We start from the raw sequence: 22,539 nt of genomic DNA, 5'->3' as shown, positions 1-22,539 counted from the left end.
ATTTCCTACTTAATTTTTTTTATTCTTTTCTATTACGAGAAATTTCAAACATTGAAATGAGTGGAATAAATCATCCAGGAAACATCAATATGCCCACATTATGGGATGAATTGTGTACCTACCCCCGCCCCTCAGATTCATATGTTGAAGCCCTGACCCCCAGGACCTCAGAATGTGACTGTATTTGGAGCTTGGGCCTTTAAATGAGGAGATTAAGGTTAAATGAGACCATAATGGTGGGCCCTAATCCAATCTGACTGGTGTCCTTATAAGAAGAGGAGATTCAGACACATAGAGACACCAGGGCTGCTCAAACAGGGGACAGGCCATGTGAGGACACAGCTAGAAGGAGGTGGCCATCTGCAAGCCAAGGAGAGAGGCTTCCAAAGGAACACCTTAATCTTGGACTTCTAGCTTCCAGAACTGTGAAAAATAAATTTCTGTTGGCTAAGCCACCCCGGTACTTTGTTATGGAAGCCTTAATTTGGACTTCTAGCTTAATCTTGGACTTCTAGCTTCCAGAACTGTGAAAAATCCAACACCTTAATCTTGGACTTCTAGCTTCCAGAACTGTGAAAAATAAATTTCTGTTGGCTAAGCCACCCTGGTACTTTGTTATGGAAGCCTTAATCTTGGACTTCTAGCTTAATCTTGGACTTCTAGCTTCCAGAACTGTGAAAAATAAATTTCTGTTGGCTAAGCCACCCCGGTACTTTGTTATGGAAGCCTTAGCAAACAAACGCACCCACCAAACAGATTGTGCAGTTGTTATCATTTTGCTCTATTTACCCTATCACATATCCCTTTGTCCCTGCATCATCATCTTTTTTTTTTTTTTTTGGATGGATTTCAAAGTGAGTTGCAGATTCATTGCTCACTTTGAAGAGTAAACTATTCAACAGAAAAGGTTGATGTTTGATTGAAGCCCGCTAGCACACATGATTGACCCTTCTGTGGCCGTGATGCGAAGCAACTAGAATTGTCTATTCATGTGAGTTTACAAAGCAGGAAACTGGGGCCCGAAATGAGTAATGGTAAAGTTTGATTAGAAAGGCATGGAATGGGGTGTTGGTAAATTTCTCCAACCCCAGCTGGCCGAGATGACACTTGCCATTTTTTTCTGAGCTTCACTGCTCATTCTGTCTGGCTGGTAGTGGGGAGAGAGGTCACCACTCTGTGCTAGTGACCAAATCTCCGGAAGTCTCCAGTGTCAGACATCTGGATTCAGGCCTGGCCTACTACCTACTGGCTGTGTAGGACCATAGGTGCATCCCTAAATCTCTGAGCCTTGTGTAAAAATGAGGATGATAATACTACTATTTCATACGGTTGTTGTGGGAATCAAAGAAGGATATTGAATGTTCACAGAATAGTTCCCATTGTTGGCGCCTCATTACCAGGTTGTAATTTTTATCTGCTGGAATAAACAAGAACCAACATTTTAGTGACTTCATCTAGTCAAAATTTATGTTATGCTCACCTAACAGTCCAGTGTGCCTGGTTGGAGGCAGCTCACCTCCATGCTGGCACTCAGGGAGGCCGGCCCCTTCCACGTGTGCCTCCGCCACCCCCTAAGGTTTGAGTCCTCTGCACCCAGGTGGAACCATTGGCAAGCACAGTCACATGCCCCCAGCTAGTCACACTGCAGAGTGTGAGCTGGGAAGTGCAGCCACCTTTCAGGGACAGCTCTGGCCTCTGGAAAGAGGAGCCCACATTTGAGGGAGTGCTAGCCTTCTCTGCACAGCCCCAACTCGGAGGAGGTCCTAGATGTGAAGTCAGTGGCTCAGAGTTAGGAGTGGAGTGAGCCTGCTGGCCAGGGTTGGGCCAGGTCAGAGGGAAACCGCCCTGCTTTACCACGAGAACAGTGAGAACAGCAGGTGGAATTGGAGGCGTCAGCACGGAGAGCCATCCCTCTAGGATTGGGGAAGTTGGCCAACATGAGGACAGCTTCTCACAGGGCAGTGTGCAAGATCCCTTTTGAACTCTGACTCCAACTCTATACGATCTATGTGACCTAGACCAAGTGATGGCTTCTCCTAGAGTCTTTTTCTCCTCTGTAAAATGAGGATAGTGGTGCTTTGAGGATTAAATGCAGTGATGCATGGAAGTGCAATGTTGTCTTTGTTTCATGATGAGGATTTTGCTAACCCAGCGTCTGCAAGTATGTAGCACAGGTGTCACACCTCCTTCTCATCTCAGGGAGGCCAACACCAGTTAGTCATGACCCTCTTTCCTCAGAGTCCCTTCTAAAACAGTGTTCCAGGAAATCTGTACCAGTCAGTTCCCGTTAGCAGATAGGATAAGAACTCTTTGACCTCTAGAGGCTAGACTTTGGGCTTATTCATTTCTATATCCATGTGGCATCTCGAGGACTTGGCACGTAGGAAGTGTTCAATAAATGGAGCAGAATGTGTTATAGGGTTCTCCTGAAGGTGTTTACTTGTTGAAATGGTAAGGAAGACTCTGTTCAAGACTGTTGCCCCAGGTGGCAAACCAGTCTCAAGAGGGAAAAGAGATTGGGCTCAATTCTGAATGCCGTAGGAACAAGTGCGGATGTATAGCCAAGGAGCTGGTTGGGGGGAGGGGGTTAGTGGATGGAAAATTCCCAAGAGGAAACATCAGGGGTAGGGGGATTCTTGCTAAATCCACAGAATTCTTGCGGAAAGCAGGTCAGGGTGCTAAGATATCAAAGGTAGGGGGAATGAGGAACTTGATCAGATATCAAGGGTAGGGATTCATTCTAAATGGACTTTGCTGGATTCTTGCTAAAACTGAACTCTGAAAGACACACAGAAACCCAAGTTCAAGGCCTTGTTGAGAACCTGAACAAAGTGTGGTCAAGGAGAGTGTCTTTGTCAGTGGGAAGGTAAAACCCATATTGTCCAGTCTACTGCTCTGTCCACCCAAGTTTGGGGATGGGACAGCAGACTTGAGGTACCCTGGGGCTGGTGAGATCCTAGGCTGTGCCTGTAAACATACAGGTGTTTTTGCCTCGCACAGGGGAATCTGGGTCCTTGGGGAGGATGCTGAGTAATCCAGGCCTCGGGATCTCTCTGCGCAGCAGGGTGAGAGACACAGGAGGGGAAGACGTACAGAGGACTCTACTCTGGCCCAAGACGGCAGGAACAGGCCTGCATGTGGCCGCTGGGGGACAAGAACTTCTGGAACAGCGCCCAGGGAGGCGGCATTCCAGAAGTGGACTTCTGGCCTGGTTGACAAATACCAGAGCTGCAATTAAGACAAAATACTGTGAATGTGACACCTGCTGACAGCTGCAGGAAGGCCCCGGAAACCTTTATTATGAATTAGATTTTGCAGGCCATTCTGCTGTGGTGAGCTGGTGCCTCTGCCACGGACTTGGAGGGAGCTCAGCAGGCCAGCTGCCTTGAGGGCACGGGATGGCTCACTGGGGGAGAAGCGGAAAGAATGATCTTCCATCCCTCTCCAGGGTCCTCATGAACGACCATTTATGTCTCAGAAATCGTAGCCCCTCGTAGAAGCCAGAGCTGGAAAGGGCTCAGAGTTCATCTGGGCCAATTGGTTCCATTTTATATTTGGGGAAACCAAGGCCCAGAGGGGAAGTGAGTTGTCCAAGGTCACACAGTAAGTTACTGGCCACAGTAGGGCTGGAGACCAGGATTCCTAATCCCAGGCTGGCATGCTTGGCTGCAGAGCAGTTAACAGTAATGGAGCTACATCTAAGCATTTCAGCTCTCAGTGCTGGGAGAGACAGAGACAGAGACAGAGACAGAGACAGAGACAGAGAATGAGGCAGAGGCAGAGGCAGAGACAGAACGAGGCAGAAAAGAGAGTTGCAGAAGGAGAGCAACATGGAAAAGAGACAGAAAGAGACATTCGCGGGCCTGAGTCATTGGGTTCAAAATAGAGATTTGAACACCAGCAGAGCAGGACAGGACCTCAGGAACCACCTAGGCCAGTCTCCTTTGTTTTTACAGTAATCAAAGTACAGCTGAGTCGTTTACATGCGTAAACCTTTGTAGGAGCAGTTTGATGTTGAATGGTAAAATAGGAAATGCCTTTGGTGCTAAAAAGTGGCAAAACTTCCATCTCCAAGGGCTTTTGAATGGGATTTGAAGAATGAAGCGCTGCAGGAATATGACCCAGCACAGGGGAATTTGGGAAAATGTGATGCCGCTGATATTTCCGCAACAGTCTGGGATTTAGGACTGAGCACTCCGTGCCTTCCATGCGTTCTCTGATGTCTTAGACTGTGTTTCTGAGAACAGAACTAGACTGTGTCTAGTCATTGGGTCTTGCATACATTTGGCATTCGATGTGTGTTTCTGAATGAACAAAACAGTAAATGAATGAATGCATACAAGGAATATCCTCTCTTCTGAAGGCTGTAGCTCAGGGGTCAGCCAACTACAGCCTGCGGGCCCAATCCAGCCTGCTTCCTATTTTTGTAAATAAAGATTTAGTAGACGCAACCACGTTTCTTTATTGTTTTTGGTTGCTTTCATGTATAACAGTAGAGCTATGTTGTAACAGAGACCATGCAGCCCACAGAGCCTTAAATATTTACTATCTGGCCCTTCTGGAAAAAGTCTTCTGACTCCTGCAGTAGCTGATGATTTTTACTAGAATTGTGTGTGTGTGTATGCATGATTGTGCATTGGGTATGTCTATAAAGTTATCAGATTCCACATGTATCTGGTACATGCCACTTTATTGTTTTACAGGCAGGATTCATCTAAAAAGGTTTGCTCCACCAACCCTTTGGATATATATATATCTTTTTAAAATTTGTATAATTTTAAAAATTAAGTTTAGCTTGCTAGCAGCACCTTGGCTCAGACATGGTGCGAGCCAAGACCCTGGTGACAGAGGTCTTCCCTGAAGTAGAGGAGGGCAGATTCCCCCTGAACAATCGCAGTGGGGGTGGACTTTGAGGCTTGCCAGAACAGTATTGACAGGGGCAGTTTCTGAGCTAAATGAAAAGCAGCCTTTTAGACAAATTACACTCCAATTTGCTCTCGGCTGGCGGGGGTGATCAGGATTCTGGGCTCCCAACCTCAGCTCCTTCCCTGGGACGGGTGCACTCTTCCTCCTCCAAGTCGCCCCCAGTGCAGCTTCTGGTGAGGCCAGAGCCCTGCCTATCTGTTCCTGCTCCCGGGAGCAGAGGACTGGCCTCTGGACCCCTGACATCTGGACCAGAAGCAACACCAAAGCCGGGATTGGCCGACTCCCACCCCAAATGCCCAGCGGGGAGTGCCCAGAGGCGTGACAAATCTCAGCCTGTCGCCAGTGTATGTTCCCTGGCCAGTCCCTCCTTGGGCCTTACCCACAATGACCGCTCTATCACTCAGCCTCATTCACCTGCTCACCATTTCAGGACTGCTCTGTTCCTCAGCTTGCTGCTCGGGTGAGTTGTGTGTGTGTGTGTGTGTGTGTGTGTGTGTGTGTGTGTTGTATGCCTGCATATGTGATGTGTGCATGGTTTTAGAAAAAAGCCTTGAGAAACAGACTTGCTCTGGGTGCTTTCAGCCTTATTTAAGTCTTAAACTTCGCGACCAGTGTTGGAATTGCACATAAAGGGGTTTGGCAGTGGAGTTGGTGGGGACTTGGTATACACACTCATGTGTGTGTACTTGTGTGTGCCCCTCTTGTGACCTTAACTTTGAGGTCGCAGGCTGGCTGCTGCTGCTCCTTTGGCTTTGAAGGAGCTGCTCCTGGGGCCAGCCATGGGATTGGGTGGCCAAGATGTTCTCCATTATTCTCCAGGCTGACGGCTTGGGTCATGTGGCTACTGCCCCAGAGACAGGAGCCACCAAACTGCCAAATCATATTCTTGGCAGGTTGTGCCCTTACCTGTTCCCCATGCCCATGCAAGGCCAAATTGCAAGACAGCAAATTCCTACTGTGGTCTTTCAGAGAGGTTCAAATACCTTCAACTTTTAGGATCAGAATTTGCTTTTCAGGGTGTGTGGGGTACGTGTGTGGGGGTTAGAAGAAAGATGTAGGGTGTAGCCTTCTCTGGAATCAGTGAATGAAAAAAAACTTTGAGCAAACTGAAGCCAGCTATCATGAGAACTTCACTGCAGCTGAGGCATTCGGCTCATGGTCAGGACACTTGGTGCTGCATGGAGCACGTGCCCTTCACCTCTTCTCTTCTCTTGTCCTTCTGATGCAAGTTCAACAGGCAGGGAAGGCCCCAAAGCAGGAGGAGGCAGAAGTAAGAAGTTGAACATCCCCCCAACTTTGTGAGCACTTGCAGAATAGTTAGCATATGGCTACACCTAGAATTTTCCCACCCTACAAAGGCAGGAGGTTTAGGTGACTTCTTTCCTTTGGTGGCTTCTGATGATACATTTGCGTGATTGGGCAGGGGGCGGGGGAGGGGTACCGCTTGCTGCAAAAACAGGAGGCAGAAACAGAAAGGCTGTCTCTTGTACCCTATGGATGGGCTGGTCTCATGAGTGGGACCTGCAGGTGGACACAGTGGTGTCGTATGTATGAAAACAGAATTTGGAGATGGTTTGGGCCAAACTCCTTGTGGTGTGGGTAAGGAATCCGAGTCTCAGAAATGAGTTGTGCTGGGTCACATGGTCACTTGCACCCAGACTCATACTCTTTGATCCAAGTCCCTATATTTCCAGGAGTAAGTTCGAGTGAATCACACTTTCCAAGGATGTGCCTGAGTCAAGTGGGTATTGTGAGTGCAAAAGGCAAAGCCAGCATCTACAATGGCAAATAAAACAGAAACAAAACCAAAAATCTGACATTTGCCACAAGCCTGCATTAGACCCAGCATTATTTCTACCCATGAACTGGCACTGCAGCGGCCACGTACAGTATGACTTCAGTGTCTTTAAGTCAGGGCAAGTGGTCCTGAAATTCTGTCGGAGTTGGCATTTCCAAGGCAGCTGCCTGGGCCTGAGCCACGCGGCGCACCCGGGTTTCTGCAGGCCCCGTGTTCACACACACGTGGTTGTTTCCATTACCACAGAGCCTGCTGGGGCTTTTCCAAGCTGGACCCTGGGCTTAGACACGATTCCATAGAGGCAGCGTAGTCCTGAGTGAGACCCACAGGCCACTCGGATGACACCAAAATAGACATGTGAAGTCCTGGCTTAGTTGACGGGGAGGGAGGGGCGTGAAGCTGTTCCCAAACGCATCCACCTGATGGAAATATTCTGAGCTGGAAGGAGCCGTAAATAAACTAGACTGTGCTAAAAACAAACATCTCCAGGGAGTTGGGGGGTGGGCAGAAATAGATGCTCTTCACCTGCTGAAAGTGAAGTCAAGGTCAAGGGGGAAAGGGTGAGGAGGGATGGGGAGAGGTGAACAATCCAGATGCCCCAGCAGGAAAAGCAACTGATCATTTATGTTCACCAAAGAGTTCTCCAGTTTCCAGGAAGAAATAAGAGAATTGCTTTAAATGATTCAGGGTCTTTCATCCGTGGAAGACCACAGACAATGTGGGGTGAAGGGAGGCACTGGAGACCATATATGGTCTGGAAAAAATCAATGGTGAGGAGTGCACATTAGCCATGTGAACGTGCCAGCCTCCCAGGTGCTCCTGGCTGGCGGAGGCTTTGCGGAAAACTGCAACCACAGCCCTTAGCTGTCTGCTGAGGCTGGAGAGTGGCAAAGGAGAAAGTGCCACTGGGGGGCGCCGAGAGGGCTCTAGAGCACCGGTGTGCAGCTGCTACTTTTGCCCTGTGCCCAGGGCAGGGGGGCACAACGGAAGCTGCCCTTCGGAGCTTATGCAACACTCTAGGAAAGACACTTGAACGAATTTGAAGGGGAATATGATTGTCATTGATGTCAAGTTTTATAACAATGTAGCTGTCGTATTTTTCCCCCTGAGAGAGAGAAAGCAGCCCATGACAGGTGGAACCCATCTGCCCCTCACAGCTAGGCCACTGTGTTCTATTGGACGAAATCCGTTTCATAGAACAGCATCAGACAAGGCCAGTCTGGGACTGTGACGGTCCAAGACAAAAATAAGGCCACTGTGTCACTGTATCAGACACAGGCAAAACAAGACCGCCATCCAACTGTAAACATGACCAACCATCCTTCTGTCCTTGCTGATTTGAGTGACTGCTGCTGTTTTACTACCCCAGCTTCAGTCTTCCTCTGCTCTTCCCTTCTTCTAGATAAGAATCAAGGTAGTCATAGACTAAGTCTTGCTTCCCGACTGCATCCAGTCCAGAGCAAAGCCAGACTTCGCTTCCTCAAGAGTCTCCCCCAGTATCACCTAGTGAATGCCCAAATCCTAGTACAAACCCTTTCTAACACCCTCTTATGAGATGCTGTGCAGTCCCCTGGGGTGTGTCTTCCCTCATAATGAGCCAATAGGGCCAGTTTCAGGCAACTACACCTGTGCTCCTGATGGTTGGAAGCCCTTGATACTGTATATCTCAAGTGGTTGTTATGGGAACCCCTTGCGTTCTTCTGAGCTCCTGACCTGTGTTTCCACCCACATGTGGAAGAGTGTGGAGATCAAGAGGAAGAACCCTAGAACCAGGCTGCCAGTTGTATGACCTTGCTTCACTTCTTGGCCTCAGTTAACTGATCTGTAAAGTGGGGGTGATGATAACAATAGTATTAACTCTCAGGGTCGCTCTGAGGATTAGGTGAATTTATAGGTGTGAAGCACTTCAGTGGTGCCTAAGCATGTGGTAAGTGTTTGGGTTTTTATTATTATTATTATTATTATTATTATTATTATTATTATGAATTCAGCAAGCATTTGTGGAATATCTAGTGTATGTCAGAGACTGTGCTAGAACCTGGGGATTAAAAACTGGCTCCCATCCTCCCAGAAAGCACTGTAGTGAGGGAGATACAAGGAAAATGTTCTATTCCACAGGTAAGAGCTAACATGGGGGTAAACCCAGAGAAAAACATGGCAGGACTCTCAACCTTGGCCTGGGAAGTCAAGGAAAGCTTCCTGGTGGAGGCAGCACCTGACAGTTATGATGAAGGAACAAGAGTCTCCAGGATTAGGCTAGGTGTGGGTGGAGGGGACGAGTAGGATATGAGCAGAAGGGCCTTGGCAGCTATTCAAGCTCCACAGGCCTTACTGTCTGCAGGTCGGGAGCAGCAGTCAGGTATCTTTCTGCACCTCCCCCAACCCCCCGCAGCCTGGCCCAGTGCCTGGCAAAGCATGTGCTCGAATCAACAAATATCTAACACCAAATTTGACAGCTTTCCCCACAAATCAGTGCCTCCTCCAACTTTTCCATCTCTTACTCTGATCACTGGTCCCATGCCCTTGCAACCTCAAAACCACCCTTGACTCTTCCTCCTCTTGTGCTCCTATGACACACTGCCCCACACCCCATTTCTCTCTCCTCAATAATGTTTGCATTGGTCCCTTCCTTTTTGTCCTCACCGCTTCCATGGCCCTGACAGGCCACCCCCACATCTGGCTGCTGTAAGATTGTATTGATTTTTTAAATTGTGTGTGTATGTTGTATTATTTATGAATCTCATTTAGGATAATAAAAGGGTCTTCACAAAATATTTTTTACAAAAGGAGGCACGGGGTCAGAGAGGCCGAGGACCACTGGCACAGGCTCGTGGGATGCTCCTCCATTGGGGAGGGAGCGTGTGGGTGTGCACGGGGCAGCCATTCCTGAGGAGCACCCACAGCTAGCTGCCTGAGGTCCTCAGCCAGGTCCTGGAGCCCAGGGTGCGAACAATAGGCAAGCACGGGCCCCTGAGAGAGAAGACTGAACCTGCTGGGTCCAGGGCCGGGAGGCATGCGGTGAAGTGACCTGCCCACATTCTGTGAGGCCAGAGGTTCGACGAAGGGGTAGAGGGTACCATCATGAGACCCAAACTGGGAACTGTAAGATTACAGCTTGTGGCTGTATTGGGTATTAGCATTGTGGATATTTTAGTACACATGAACTTTTTTGGTGAACATATACCCACTTGTCTGTTGGTAAGTAGCTAGGAGTGAAATTGCTGGGCTGTAGGGGATGCCCGTATTCAGCTTCAGGAGACGATAACAAGTGGTTTTGCAAGGGGGTTGAACCAACTTATGCTCCTCCCAGCCAATGTATGAGTTCTGTTTGTTCCACGTTCTTGCCAGCATTTGTTTTTTTCTGTCCTTTTTAGTGTAGCCACTCTGGTGAGGTGTGTAATGGTTATCGACCCAATGTTCAGCAGCTGTGGAATGGATAAGTAGATCGTGGTCTAGTCACACAGTGGAACTCTATTCAGCATTAACAACTACGAGCAACAGCCAAATGACCCCCTCAAATGCTATGTTGAGCAAAGAAGCCAAACACAAGAGTTCATGTTGTCTGATTCCCTTTATATAAAGTTCCAGAATAGATACAGTGACTCCCTGGGGTTAGAAGTCAGGATGGTGAGGAGGGAGGAGGGAGGAGTGCGGAGATTGGACAGCAGCTTGTGGGGCTTGTGGATGCTGGGGAGTTGTGTGTTTTGATCCGGGGGCTGGCTTCGAGGGTGTGTTCACTTTGCAGAAATCTATTGGGCCATAGACTCATGATCTATATCCTTTCTGTAAGGTGTACTTCAACATGAAGCATACGCTAACATTGAACAAGGGCAAGACCCTATGTTCAATAAAGCTACCAGGGTCCAGGGCCCTCCTTTCATCTCCTCACACCCATGTATTGAGTCATTCGACTGTAAACTCTTTAGTGAACATGGGTGACACCAACTGTGTGGGTAGAGTCTAGAGTCAAACAGATGTTTTTAAATCAGGGCTCTGGGTCTCTTATAATCAGCGTCACCTTGGGCCCTGGCTGCCCCCTCCCTGAACAATTCCCTCTGAGCACACTGTCAAAATAATTAACAACACTTCCTTCTCCTCAGCTACTAGAAGTGCATTATAAGTCTGAACTTCGCATTCCTTGTCACATCTATAAAATGACAAATCAGTCCCTGAAGAGGGAGAAATGGACCTTATTATGGTCGCAGTGTCCATACCATCTGCTTGTTTATTAACCATCTTCATTCAGCGGAGCCTGGGGGAGGGGTCCATCAAGTAGCAAACAGAAGGTGTACTCACGTCTAGCGGGTTAGAGATCAGATTCAGAAATCTGGGGTGTCTGCAGATTCAGAAATCTGGGGTGTCTGCATGGGTCTCCCTAGGATTCACTGGGCATGACAGAGGCCCCAGCACTGCCCTCACACTAATGAGCAGCCATTTTCTCTGCACAGCTCTTCCCGGATTGGATCAGAAGAAGCGTGGTGGCCCCAGAGCATGCTGCCTCCTGACGCCCCCTCCACCCCCGCTGTTCCCACCACCATTCTTCAGAGGGGGCCGAAGTCTGGTGAGTACCTTAGGACTGGTGAGAAAAAAGAAATGCAGGCTCCCCAGTGCCCGCCACACAGCCCCTCACGTCCCCTCATTTGAGGTGAGTGGCCTCCAGATTCTTCTTGAGGGATCCAATCCTTTACTCTCATGCAGCAGGTTGAACCCTAGAATGGGCATTTTGCAGTTTCTTGTGTGTACGTTCTCCCACTGTCCTAAATAAGTTAGGGAGGGAGATTCTTCTCAGCAGGAAATTGGATTTGGCAAAGTGTCCCGTCTTCCTGAGAGCAATGAGGTGAATTTATAACTTTTGAGGCTCCCTTCAACTGCTTAGATACGGAATTTCCCCTTTCTTCCCAAGTATTTATGAAATTCCCTTCCACAGCCCGTATTGAATGTAGGCTGTTTCCGTGAGGGGACACAGGAAATGGTCCCTCGATAGCCATACTGAGGTGTGAGACGGAACAGAGTTTGTGAAGAGGGAAAGAGCAGGATTTGGGAAGCTGAGCTAGAAGACAACAGGCCAGGATATTCTAGGGACTTGGGATTCTCAAAATTTTCCAGAAATTCTAAGACCTCTACTGCCCAATGCAGTGGCCACTAGCCATATGTGACTTAAACACTTTTAATGAGGCCATTTCTAGTTGAGACGTGCTGTACATATGGAATACACACTGGATTTTGAAGACTCAGTATGAAAAAAGAATGTAAATTGTCTCATTAGTATTTTTTAATATTAAATATATGTTGAAATGACAATATTTGGGACATATTGGATTAAATATATTATTAAAATTAATTTCACTTCTTTCTTCTTACCTTTTTTTATGTGGCAACCAGAAAATGTAAAACTACCTATGTGGCTCGCACTGGTGGCTTGCATTTTATTTCTGTCAGACAGTGCTATCCTAGACATTGGATAAAGGCCCCTGAAATGAGCTTCCTAACTCCATCCAAAGTGGCTATTCTATCTCTATAACCCATTCAAGCCAGGTATGTCTCAAGAGAGAACAGGAACTGGGGGCTCAGGAGGTCGTCTTCTTGGGACACCCTTTGGGATGTCAGGGAACCAACAGTCTTGAGGACTGGCCTGGGGAACAGGTCTGTGTCCAGGGTGGTGACCCTTCTTCTGCCCCCCAAGTCTGACCTATCACCGTGTGTTGCTTTGCATTGAAGCTTCTCTCCCCAGACATGAAGAATCTCATCCTGGAACTGGAGACCACGCAGGCCTCATGCGCGCAGGGATTGCTTGGCTCCCCTGGACCTCCTGGCCCCCAGGTTGGTACATTCCATCACATCCTCTCTTGCTGTCTTCTGTTCAGAGCAGTGAAGCCCGCTGGAAAGTCTCTTAGAGCTGCCCCTTTTAAAGTGATATGGGAGCTGTTTTTCCTTCTCTAGTTCACCTCCAGCTCCAGAGCCACATGGATAGCACACTGATTCTTCTTCTCTGGGTGAATTCTGGCCTCCCAGCCTTGATTTTCTCATCTCTGCAATGGGGATAATAATTACCCCTGCACTACTGGATTTTGGTGGTGGTGAGGGGTCCAAATGAGCTGCTGCCTGGATGGATGTGATTGTTATATTAATTATCATCAAACACTTGGTGACAATGGGTTGCCCCTTCTTGACCATTGACCCTTGCCAGTAGCCAGAGAAGTGCCTGCATTTGGTGCAGGAAAGTGGAGAGGTGACGGGGAACTTGTTCCTCTGAGCTTCATTTGGCCCCCAGATGCTGTAACCTGGCAGCCTACCCCTTCCCACTGAAGCTAAAGGGAAGAGTGAAGAGCAGGCACAGTGTTAGAGAAACGATTTTCTAGGCAAACAAGAGTACCTTCCAGAGACCCTGTCTCATAGGCCCTGGCTCCTCTGGCCTGCCTGGGAGCAGGGAATCCATCAAGGAGGAGCACCCCCAGCCTGGGGCTTGGGGCCTGCCATGGAGAGGGAAAAGAGAGTACAGGCAGGAGTCAGTTGCCCACGTGCCTTATGAATTCTGTCAACCCTTCCTGGGTAACCTCTCCTATGGCTTCCCATTCCAGGAGACTAAGAGCCAAATTCCTCACCCTGGGTTACAGAGCCCCCCACCCCACCCCCCAGAGGACCCTACCTGTTTCTCTTACATTGTCTCAGACCACCAACATCGCCCACCCGATGCACATCTCTTGGGTCCTGAAGCATGCCAAGCTCTTTGCAGCCTTATGGCCTTTGTGCCTATAGCTCTGGCTGTGTGGAATGTTCTTCCCTCTGATTTTTACCATGGCCAGCTAGCTCCTTTGTCAGAACAGTTTACAGGCCAGCTTCTTAGAAACGCCTTCCTCAACCACCCAGTCTAGAGGAGCTTCCCCATCACGTCCATCCCAATGGTGTTCTTATTGGTTTTGTTACTGTCCCTGGTCTCTCTGGTCTTCCCTTTGTAAAATATAAGCTCTCTGGCAAGAACTGAGCAGCTGTGGCCTATGGGTCTGGCGGCCGTCTGTTTTTATAATCAAAGTTATACTGTCTCTGGCTGCCTTTGTGCCAAAAGGGCAGAGATAAGTGGCGTGACCAGAGATACTGTATCCAAGGCAGAGTCTAAGATATTTACTATCTGCCTCTTAACAGAGACAGTTTGCCCACCCCTGGTCTTGAGAGCAGGGACATTGCCTATTATCTTGTTCACATGTTGTGCCCAGCCCACACCAGGGCACGGGTTGTCCTAAGCTCTCCATAAATATTTGTTGAATGCAATAAAAACAGGCCTTTGGACCCAGAATTACCCAGAGACTGCCACAGCAGGGCTGGGAAGTCTGCAGAAAGGCAGGATGGGCCCCTTGAGGGGCACCTGTCCCGTGGATTTCCATCTTCCCACCCCTGGCAGTCTCCTTGGGTCTCAGCGCACGTGAGGACCAGAGGCCATGGGAGGGAAAGGGGGATTCTCTGCTGACTTCAGACCGGCAGCTCTCTAGCCATGCTTGTACACCTCAAACCTCATGCAATCGTGTGAGTTGTGCGGAGAATGTACTGCCCATCTGGGGGTGGGGGGGTTGCACCCCATCTGTTGCCTTAGAACACAGCGTAAAATGCTGTTCCCAAGGAAAGAGATCTGTGGACCAGTAACATTGGCATCACCTGAGAGCTTGTTAGAAATGCAGAATCTCATTCTGCCCTCCCCCTTCATACACACACCCCTGCTATCCGAACCTGCATTTTAACAAGAACCCCCCCCCCCACTGAATTATCTGCACATCACAGCTTGAGAAGCCCTGAGCTAGAGCACAATGGCCCGATAATAAGAAATGAGAGAATGGAACAGTATTCATTCATCCTGCTGGGCATGTGCACGGTCCTGGGGCTCTCTGTCACCCTGGGCTCCCAGGCTTTGGGGAGTGGGGAACCTCTGCCCCTCTGAGTCACACTTTCTGGGAGCACTGGTGCCCACTGGTGCTTCCTGGGCTTTGATCCTTGAGGACTTGTATACCCTGCACCTTGCACTATCCACCCAAGCTGGCCCACGCAGCTCTGAAATGAAGGGGTGCAGCACTGAGGGCCAGGTGGTGGGGCTAGTGCAGTCCCCAGTGGGTCACTGGGTGGGTGGCTGTGGAGGTGGGGTGGTGAGGCCCCCCTCCCAGGAAGCCCTCTTTCCACAGGAGGGTACCCAGACCAGGAGGGAGAGAAGTGGAGAGGAGGGGAAGATGGGAGGGTGAAAAAAGTGGTGAGTGGGGGGAGGGGAGGGAGAGAAGGGGGAGAGTAGGAAAGGAAATGAAACAACACTCAACAACACTCCCCCCGCCCCCCCCCCAGGCCAAACAGGAGAATAAACCAAAGATGGTGGTTTCCAAACTTATCTGTTCATTAGCATCCCCTGGGAGCTTCAAAAATTCCTGATGCCTGTGCCCCTCTCCTTTAATTGAGATGTAATTGATCTTGGTCTTGATCCACAGGGGATTCTAATGTGATAGCTGAGGGGGCTGTTTGGTATTTGGACAAGTCTCATAGGCATCATATTTCAAATAGGCTTTGTGTTAGGCGTGTTCACCTGCAGATCTTGGGGATGAAGTAGTGGCCTGGTGGCGTTTGATGGATTTCCTCTCCGCTGTACTAGGGAATGTGGAAAGCAGTTAGCCCACTGAGCATTTCATAGACGTGTGAGCAAAAAAGCAGCTGCATTCTGGCTGTGGATGTACCAAGCTTTAGTGTAGTAGGTGCTAGAATCCCCGAGCTGGAGTCAGCCTCACGCGTGTGTCTGGGAAATGGGACAAAAACGCACCATTGCCCACATTCTTAACATCTTAAGGGAGGCTTTCACTGTACCTGGTGCCCGTAGATCCAGCACAGGAATTGCTAAGTTGGCTGCTCCTGCGCGAAGCAAAACTTCCCCCTTGTCAGGGCCCCAGGGAGAGCTGGTGAGAGCAGCTGGAAAGATGAGAGAAGTGGCGAAGCGTCTTGTTTTCAGCAAACAGCTTTTCTTGAAGACTCTTTAGTTGTAACCATGGCACCACTGGAAACAAAGCTCAGAGAAAGCTAGAAGAGGACAGGGAGACTAGGTTGGAAGGCACAAGAATGTCCTTCATGGGTCTTTGGAGCCCTGAGTCTGCACAGGGAACCACGCTGCTGGAGGAGTCCAGTACACCAAGAGCCTCCTTCCTAGTCCTGCCTCCATTACCACCTGCCCTGCCTTGGTTTGATATATACTTCTTCATTTCTTATCTTGATGGTGTAGGGTCCACCGGGACTTCCTGGCAAGATAGGACCAAAAGGAGAAAAGGTATGAGCCATTACTTTCTTTAGTCTACCTCTCCTTGGTAATTCCAGCCTATATCCTGGGGATGTCATAGAGAATTTTCTGGTTGAGATTTCAAAGCATGTGGTAATTCTGCCTTAGTGCATGAGGATGGGCTCCATAATGACGGGGCTGCTGCTGCAGCTGTGAGACCCCACTGGTGTATTTCATCTTGGCCCACTGACATGGCAGGGGTGCTGTGAGCAGCCGAGCAGCCAAGCCATATGATCATGCCCAGCCATCAGCCCTACTAAGCTCTGTGCTTCCAGAACTTCTCTTCCCAAGCAGCCTCTGCTTACCTGTCTTCTCCATTCACAGGGGGAGCTTGGCCTACCAGGAAGGAAGGTATGGTCCATGCTGTTCTGTCAGCATTACATGGGCAACTGTGTTCCACGGGTGAGGGGTGGTGTGTGTGTGTGCGCACGTGTGCATGCACTTCCAGGGGTAGGGGGAACCAGCAGTGCACTTCTTCCGGCCCCAATACCCAGGCGGACAGTGATCACACTGCCATTCTGATGATGACAGGGGGCTCTTTCTGCCTGTTCTTTTGCTCAAGAGCTAGATAGAGCCTGCTACTGCCAGACATGTGGACTTCTCCCAGGGGCTGCCAAGCCTGGCCAGATTTCCCCCAACCTCAGACCATCTCATCCTACCACCCGTTAGAGAAACCCTCCAAGGCCCCAACGAGTGGCATGAAATGACTCTCACTGTCTATTTGATTACACTGGAACAATGTGCAAGACAGAAGCAAATGGCTTTTGCCTTTTGGCCCAGCTGAAATAAATGGGAGTTACTTAAGGTCACAGGCACTCTGAGTGAACCAAACACATGTCACCAAGACTCTCATTCATGTCAGGAAAGAGTAAACCAGCAGCCACTCACTGTGGTCAATGGATGCTGGCACTGAAACTGTGGGTCTTGGGGATAGAAGAAGGTGCAAGACTTTGGCCAAAAAAGATGCCCATGATTCTAAATATAAATTACTATTTCTCTGCTTAAATGTTTTACTCAAATGGTTTTATTATCAACAAAAGCCTCAAACAAACCTTTGCAACACAAAATTACATCCCTCCAGGGCCCAGATCATAGCTCCAGGCAAGTCACAGTGGTCATCAGAAGTGCTGGGCTGGAAAGGATTCTTGGATGATCTCCATGCTCAGAACTAATGAGGACCATGATAGATCAGTGACATCTGCCATGAAGATGGGCAGCAAGAGCAGAAACCAGTACACATGCCAGCATTTGTGATCTCTGGTTTAGGGGGTTGAGCCTTCCACGTGTCTAGCGAGGCTAGCTGTGAAATTAGCCAATGGCTGCAGAGGTTGAGATGGACCCCAAGTCCCTGCTCCTGCTTTCTCTTATAAGCCTTGCTCTTCCATAGCTCCTGGCTTAGGCTGGTTTCCCTAGAAGCAGAGGTAGAGGCCATGTGTGCCATGTGCAAGCGAATGACTTCTGGGAGGTCTCTCAGGAGGATCCTGAGGGCCAGGGGACCTGGATGGTGTAGGGGAAGAAGCCCAGCTTGGGCGTGATGTCAGATGAAGTCCATCTTCAGCCTCATTCCTGGGGGAACTCCGGAGTGTGAACTGCACCACAGAGTTTGTCCTGCCTTGAGGTAAGGGAGTTGAGCTGTTAGCTGCAGGGAGAACAGGTACATAAATTGCTGGGCAGCTCCAAGTGCCCATGGGCAAATTCCACAGTTGCAGTTGCAGAAATGAGTTGTGGCAGCAAAGCACGTAGCCCCTGGGGGATGAACACAGTGAGCGAGTGAACAAGTTTTTGGGGAAGTACCAACAGCATCTGCTAGTGCACCCCAAATAAAACCCTATCCCATTCTACACTGTATCCTTGGGGAGAACCTATTGCAATGCAAGGGACATTTGGGTGGGTAGAGGTGTTAAAGATCAAAGAGCCAAGAAGTTTAGAATTCCTTCTCCACCACCTTCCTTTCTTTGCCCCCCACCTTCCATTCCTTGGGTAGAATAAGATCTTATGTGTTGATACATGTGATACCAAGGACTTGAACTTATAACTAAGTGGCCCCACTTTTGAGGCTATCAGTCTTTGGAAGGTGGGGATGAGGAACCCAGAGTGCTTGATTAGGGACCCCACAGTTTCCTTAGAGCCCCCAAAACAAATCTTATTTCCTGGAAAGAGGGAAACAAACCCAGTCGTCCTGACTTTTGTTGTTCATTTTTGAAGGGTAGACCCGGCCCCCCGGGTGTTCCTGGCATGCCTGGGCCAGTTGGCCCTGAAGGACCCAGGGTAAGTTTGGTACACTCTTGGGGCTCATGTGGTATCAGAACATGAGGGGAGAAGATGTCTTCCCCTGGCCTTTGGTACATAGTGAAACTCATGTCCTTAAGAAGAGGAAGAAGAGAAGAGAAGGACTGCCCAGATTCCCAAATACTTTCTCCTTTACTTGGACTACAAGACCTTGGTCTATCCAACAGCTCTACCCCTGTTGGGGGGAGAAATAAGGGGCTGCTCCCTTCTTTCACAGGGGCCGTGGTTCTCCCTTGTCCTCAGAGTTAGCATGTAATTCTTTGGTTTCCCTGAAAAGATCCCAAGAGGGGCTTGTGTCTGGAAATCTGTTGGCAGGACACTGGGCATTGAGGGGGTCTATATGCTCTGATTTACTTACCAGCAGTATTTATTATGGGAATAGAAAACTGTGTTCCCAGCCCTCTTAGGAGAAGTCCCAAGGATATTTTTCTAAAAATCCGCTGTACTGAGCTAAACTGTCCAATATGGCAGCAACTAGCCATATGAGTCCTTAAAATGTGGCTGGTACAACTGAGGAACTGAATTTTTTATTTAAGTTTGAATTTAAAGACCTTTACTCAGTTCAGTTATTTGAAAATCTTTAAGCACGTTTGGAGCAACTTGAATGTGTGAATCTGCTTTTTCAACTCTAAATTTTATGAAATCTAAATACAGATGAAGTATTTTGGATGAAAATTTAACGCCTGAATTGAGGTGTGATTTAAATGTAAAATACACAACAGATTTCAAGTATTTATTACGAAAAACAGAATGTAAAATGCCTCACTAATTTTATATTGGTTGTATGTTCAAATGATAATTAGATTAAATAAAATGTTATTAAAGTTAATTTTGCCTGTTTTAATGTGACTTCTAAAAAAAATTCTTAATTAGGTACAAGTATCTTCTATTTCTACTTTTTAGCCCTGATATAGAATTTTTGGCACAGACAGTACAGAGCCCACCCATGAGTCTTAGCCCCTGTCTCAATAATGCATGCCCAGAGGCTGATGTTCACTCTATTTGGCTGCAAACCTAGGGTGAGAGTATATGGAAATGCCAAAAGGCCCTCCCTATGCAAAGAACAAAGCAGGTAAAGTTTTTTTGGGGTGCTGACACTTAGTCCTGTGAGGCCCCAGTGCCCCCATGCTCTCCCCCTACCTTCTCACAGCCCACTCCAGGAACAGATGGCACATTTATAGCATCTTAGCATTGAGTTTGGAGATCTGCTCTGCCTGGGGCAATTTCATTTTATGTTTAGTCTTAAATACCAGAATGAAGTGTGGACTATGGAGCTTTGAACCCATATGGAGTGAGCAAGGGAGCATGTGGGGTCCTTAGATTCACCAGCCAGCCCCGATGTCCCTAGTTCCATCCTAATCTTGCCCATGGTTCCCTGGGTTCTCTTTCTCTAGTAAAGTCACTGTAGGTCTTTTCTCCCTTTCTAATTCCCACAGGGTGAAAAAGGTGACCTGGGTATGATGGGCTTGCCAGGGTCAAGAGGACCAATGGGCTCCAAGGTCAGTGTGTTGGTCCAGGTGGACACTCCCAGGTCTTCTCACTAAGGTTCTGGAACAGCTACTGTCCACAAAGATGGGGACTGGGTGGGGCTGCCATCCCAGGTTTGGGGAACATCAGAGATACTGGAAAACCCAGTGCCAGAGTGAATGCCTTTGTCAGCCCTTTGGGGGACATCATGCCTAGGACACAGGGCATGGAGATGTCTTTCCTGCTGTTCTGGGCAGGGAGAGTCCAGCTTCTGAATGACAAAGCAGATGGAAACCTTTTTCAGGCCTTTGTGGTTAAGAAAAGCAATGTTCTTTTTAGGCCTGGTATAAACATAACCCTCAGGGACATCTTTGTATTTATTGTAACAACCCCCACTAAAACTTGCAGCACCAGGTGGGGGACAAACCTCACCATCACATTCAGGGATTCCTTCCACTCTTGCACCAAACTGAAAGGTTCTATAGGGCTGATCCTAAATGTACCTTTTGCTTTCTTTTAGGGCTACCCTGGATCCAGAGGGGAAAAGGTTAGTGTTTGTCTCTGATGGCTTCCCAGAACCTGGTCTGGGCTGTTGGCTCTGGGGTCAATGATGAGCAGAGGACAGACCCAGGTTTCTCTTAAGTTAGTGACTCTAGTGACCATTCCTAGGTACTCCCCTGTCCTTCGTCATTGGTCTGAGAGAGCAGTGAGGGGTCTCCTAAGGCAGGACACGTGGGCAAGGGAGGAGCTCCGTGGAGGTAGAGCAGCTCACCTGGAGCAGATGAGCAGCTGAAGGCTGTGCCCAGTGCAGACGGAACACTGCTTGCTTGGGCGCTACTGGAGGAAGATGGCTGACGTGTGTCTTTAGACTAAGCTTCCATCACACAACCTTCTCAGCTGTCAAAAACCAAATCAAACCAAACAAAAAAACCCAGCCAGAACCTGGGGATAAATTTCTTACAGGATGAGAGAGGATCTGGGACCCAGAATTTTCTGTGAGTTGTCTTTTATTAATGCAAAGGGTCTTTGTGGTCCAAATAAAAGGTAGATCACAAAGCATTCGTTCCTTCCTTGGGCAAGTCACCTAATCTCTGAGCTTACTTCTTTGCCTATAAAATGAGGGTGTTGGTTTAGGGAGCTTTCATTGTGAAATGCTCCAATTTTCCGCCCAGGGTATTAAGTCTGACTCTCTCCTGTGGTTTCCTCCTAGGGATCCAGAGGTGAAAGGGGTGACTTGGGTCCCAAAGGAGAAAAGGTAATGGCCTTTGCATGTAATGATAAACTACAATGAAAGTGGCAGCCCCTTGTGGGCTGTCCAGCTGACTGGCTGGCTGACTGAGTGACTGACTGACTGGGCTCTTATCTTGAAAACAGTGATCACATTCTTCCACAGCCCTCTCAGGCCCTCTCTCAGAGATAGTCACTCTATGTGTTGCTCTCTTCACAGGGTTTCCCGGGATTTCCTGGAATGCTGGGGCAGAAAGTAAGTACTTAGAAGTGGTGAAAAGAGTCCTTGGTAACAAATTAGACCTTCTAGGCACTACACAAAGAGCTCTGCCTCTCTGCCCAATGGGCAGAGGAAGTGGGTTTTGCCATGGAAGGTTCTGGTTTGGAAGAGGAGCAAGTTGCCACGCACATTGATGAGAGAGGGTGCCAGCATGGTCTGAGACCTCCCTCCAGTTCAGTGGGAAGGAGAGGACACCCCATCTGGGTGGAGAGGCCTTTCTTTGCCTTTCCTGCCTCTCAAGAGGGCCATGGTGATGTTCAGAAGCAGAAGGCATCATGACAGTGGGATCAGGTCTGAGCTGCCATGGTCAAGGGGCCCAGTGTGAGGCACAGGCATTGTGGCCTCATGCCATTGCTGGCGGCACTCAACTTAGACCTTCTCCGAGGGTGGTACCTGTACCGCCAAAGGTACACAGAGTTATTTTAGCTGGGTGACAGCAAACATTTTTTTATTTGATAGTTAAAGATTTTATTTAAACAGTTAAATATTTCGTGGGATTTCATGGATATCTTGCTGGGAACAAGGCTTAATAAAACTGGAGTTCATTCAGTTGAATTAAAGAAAAAATAATGAGCAACTAACGATAGCATGCAGATATGACAAAAATTGTGAAAGTGGCAATTGACTGGCAGATTTCTGGAAACCTTAACTTAGGGTTAGGGTCTAGGGAAGAATGAGGGGCGGTGAGAGGAGGTGTCAGGGGATAAAGAGAGAGCGTGAGAGCGTACCTAACTGGCCACTGAAAACACCTCTATCTAACGTTGTAATGGTGGTTCCTTATGCTGAAAGCCATTGACCTGGGAGGTTGTCATTTTTCCCTAAACCTCAGAGCATGGCATATCCTTCAAACATACAAATGCATGCTTTCTTAGTATCCTAATTGTTTTCCAAGTTTATCTTGAAGTTTTCTTTTCCAAACTTGAATAAACAATTTTTATCTGACCTCCAGCCAGGAGGGCATATTTAAATAATTTCAATCCTCAGATAGTAATTTATTATTATTTATCACTGCCTTAAGCAATCAAAAACTCTGTTCTACAAGCTATTCCCTAGGTGGAATGTCGGGTTAAAAATAAATAATTATATAAACAAGTTAAAGGAAACATTAAAAGAGAAAAAAATAATTTGATTTAGAAGTATTTAGGCTAGGTCTTCATTCAGTGCAAGAGTGAACATCAAAGAATAATAAAGTACCGTGGAATTGAGTATGACAGCTCCTCTGGCCTCTGAGCCATTTACTAGACTTGCCATCTAGAGTTC

At 48.2% G+C, this 22,539-nt stretch overlaps 2 protein-coding genes across 4 annotated transcripts in view; one reads left to right on the top strand and one right to left on the bottom strand.

Annotated features, from left to right (window-relative positions):
* COLQ (collagen like tail subunit of asymmetric acetylcholinesterase) overlaps positions 1–22,539 on the top strand; it is a 58,156-nt gene that overhangs the window by 13,995 nt on the left and 21,622 nt on the right. Inside the window, exons 2-10 of the mRNA XM_008708833.2 lie at positions 11,173–11,285; positions 12,443–12,544; positions 15,963–16,007; positions 16,341–16,367; positions 18,222–18,284; positions 19,742–19,804; positions 20,293–20,319; positions 20,983–21,027; positions 21,220–21,255. Of these exons, the coding sequence (XP_008707055.1) occupies positions 11,173–11,285; positions 12,443–12,544; positions 15,963–16,007; positions 16,341–16,367; positions 18,222–18,284; positions 19,742–19,804; positions 20,293–20,319; positions 20,983–21,027; positions 21,220–21,255 (521 nt within the window). The remainder of the gene's footprint in view (positions 1–11,172; positions 11,286–12,442; positions 12,545–15,962; positions 16,008–16,340; positions 16,368–18,221; positions 18,285–19,741; positions 19,805–20,292; positions 20,320–20,982; positions 21,028–21,219; positions 21,256–22,539) is intronic.
* The window catches only part of EAF1 (ELL associated factor 1), a 48,728-nt gene continuing 43,194 nt past the window's right edge, over positions 17,006–22,539 (bottom strand). The window contains exon 7 of one of the 3 annotated variants that reach the window (XM_040636829.1): positions 17,006–17,762. In XM_040636829.1, the coding sequence (XP_040492763.1) occupies positions 17,652–17,762 (111 nt within the window). In that variant the 3' untranslated portion in view covers positions 17,006–17,651. The remainder of the gene's footprint in view (positions 17,763–22,539) is intronic. The other 2 variants (XM_040636828.1, XR_005836575.1) reach the window with 2 other exon arrangements.

The sequence above is a fragment of the Ursus maritimus genome, unplaced genomic scaffold (genome assembly GCF_017311325.1).
Source record: "Ursus maritimus isolate PB19 unplaced genomic scaffold, ASM1731132v1 scaffold_20, whole genome shotgun sequence".
Classification (NCBI taxonomy): Eukaryota; Metazoa; Chordata; class Mammalia; order Carnivora; family Ursidae; genus Ursus; species Ursus maritimus.
Note: the sequence above shows the minus strand (reverse complement) of the source record. Positions and strands in the feature narration are given on the sequence as shown.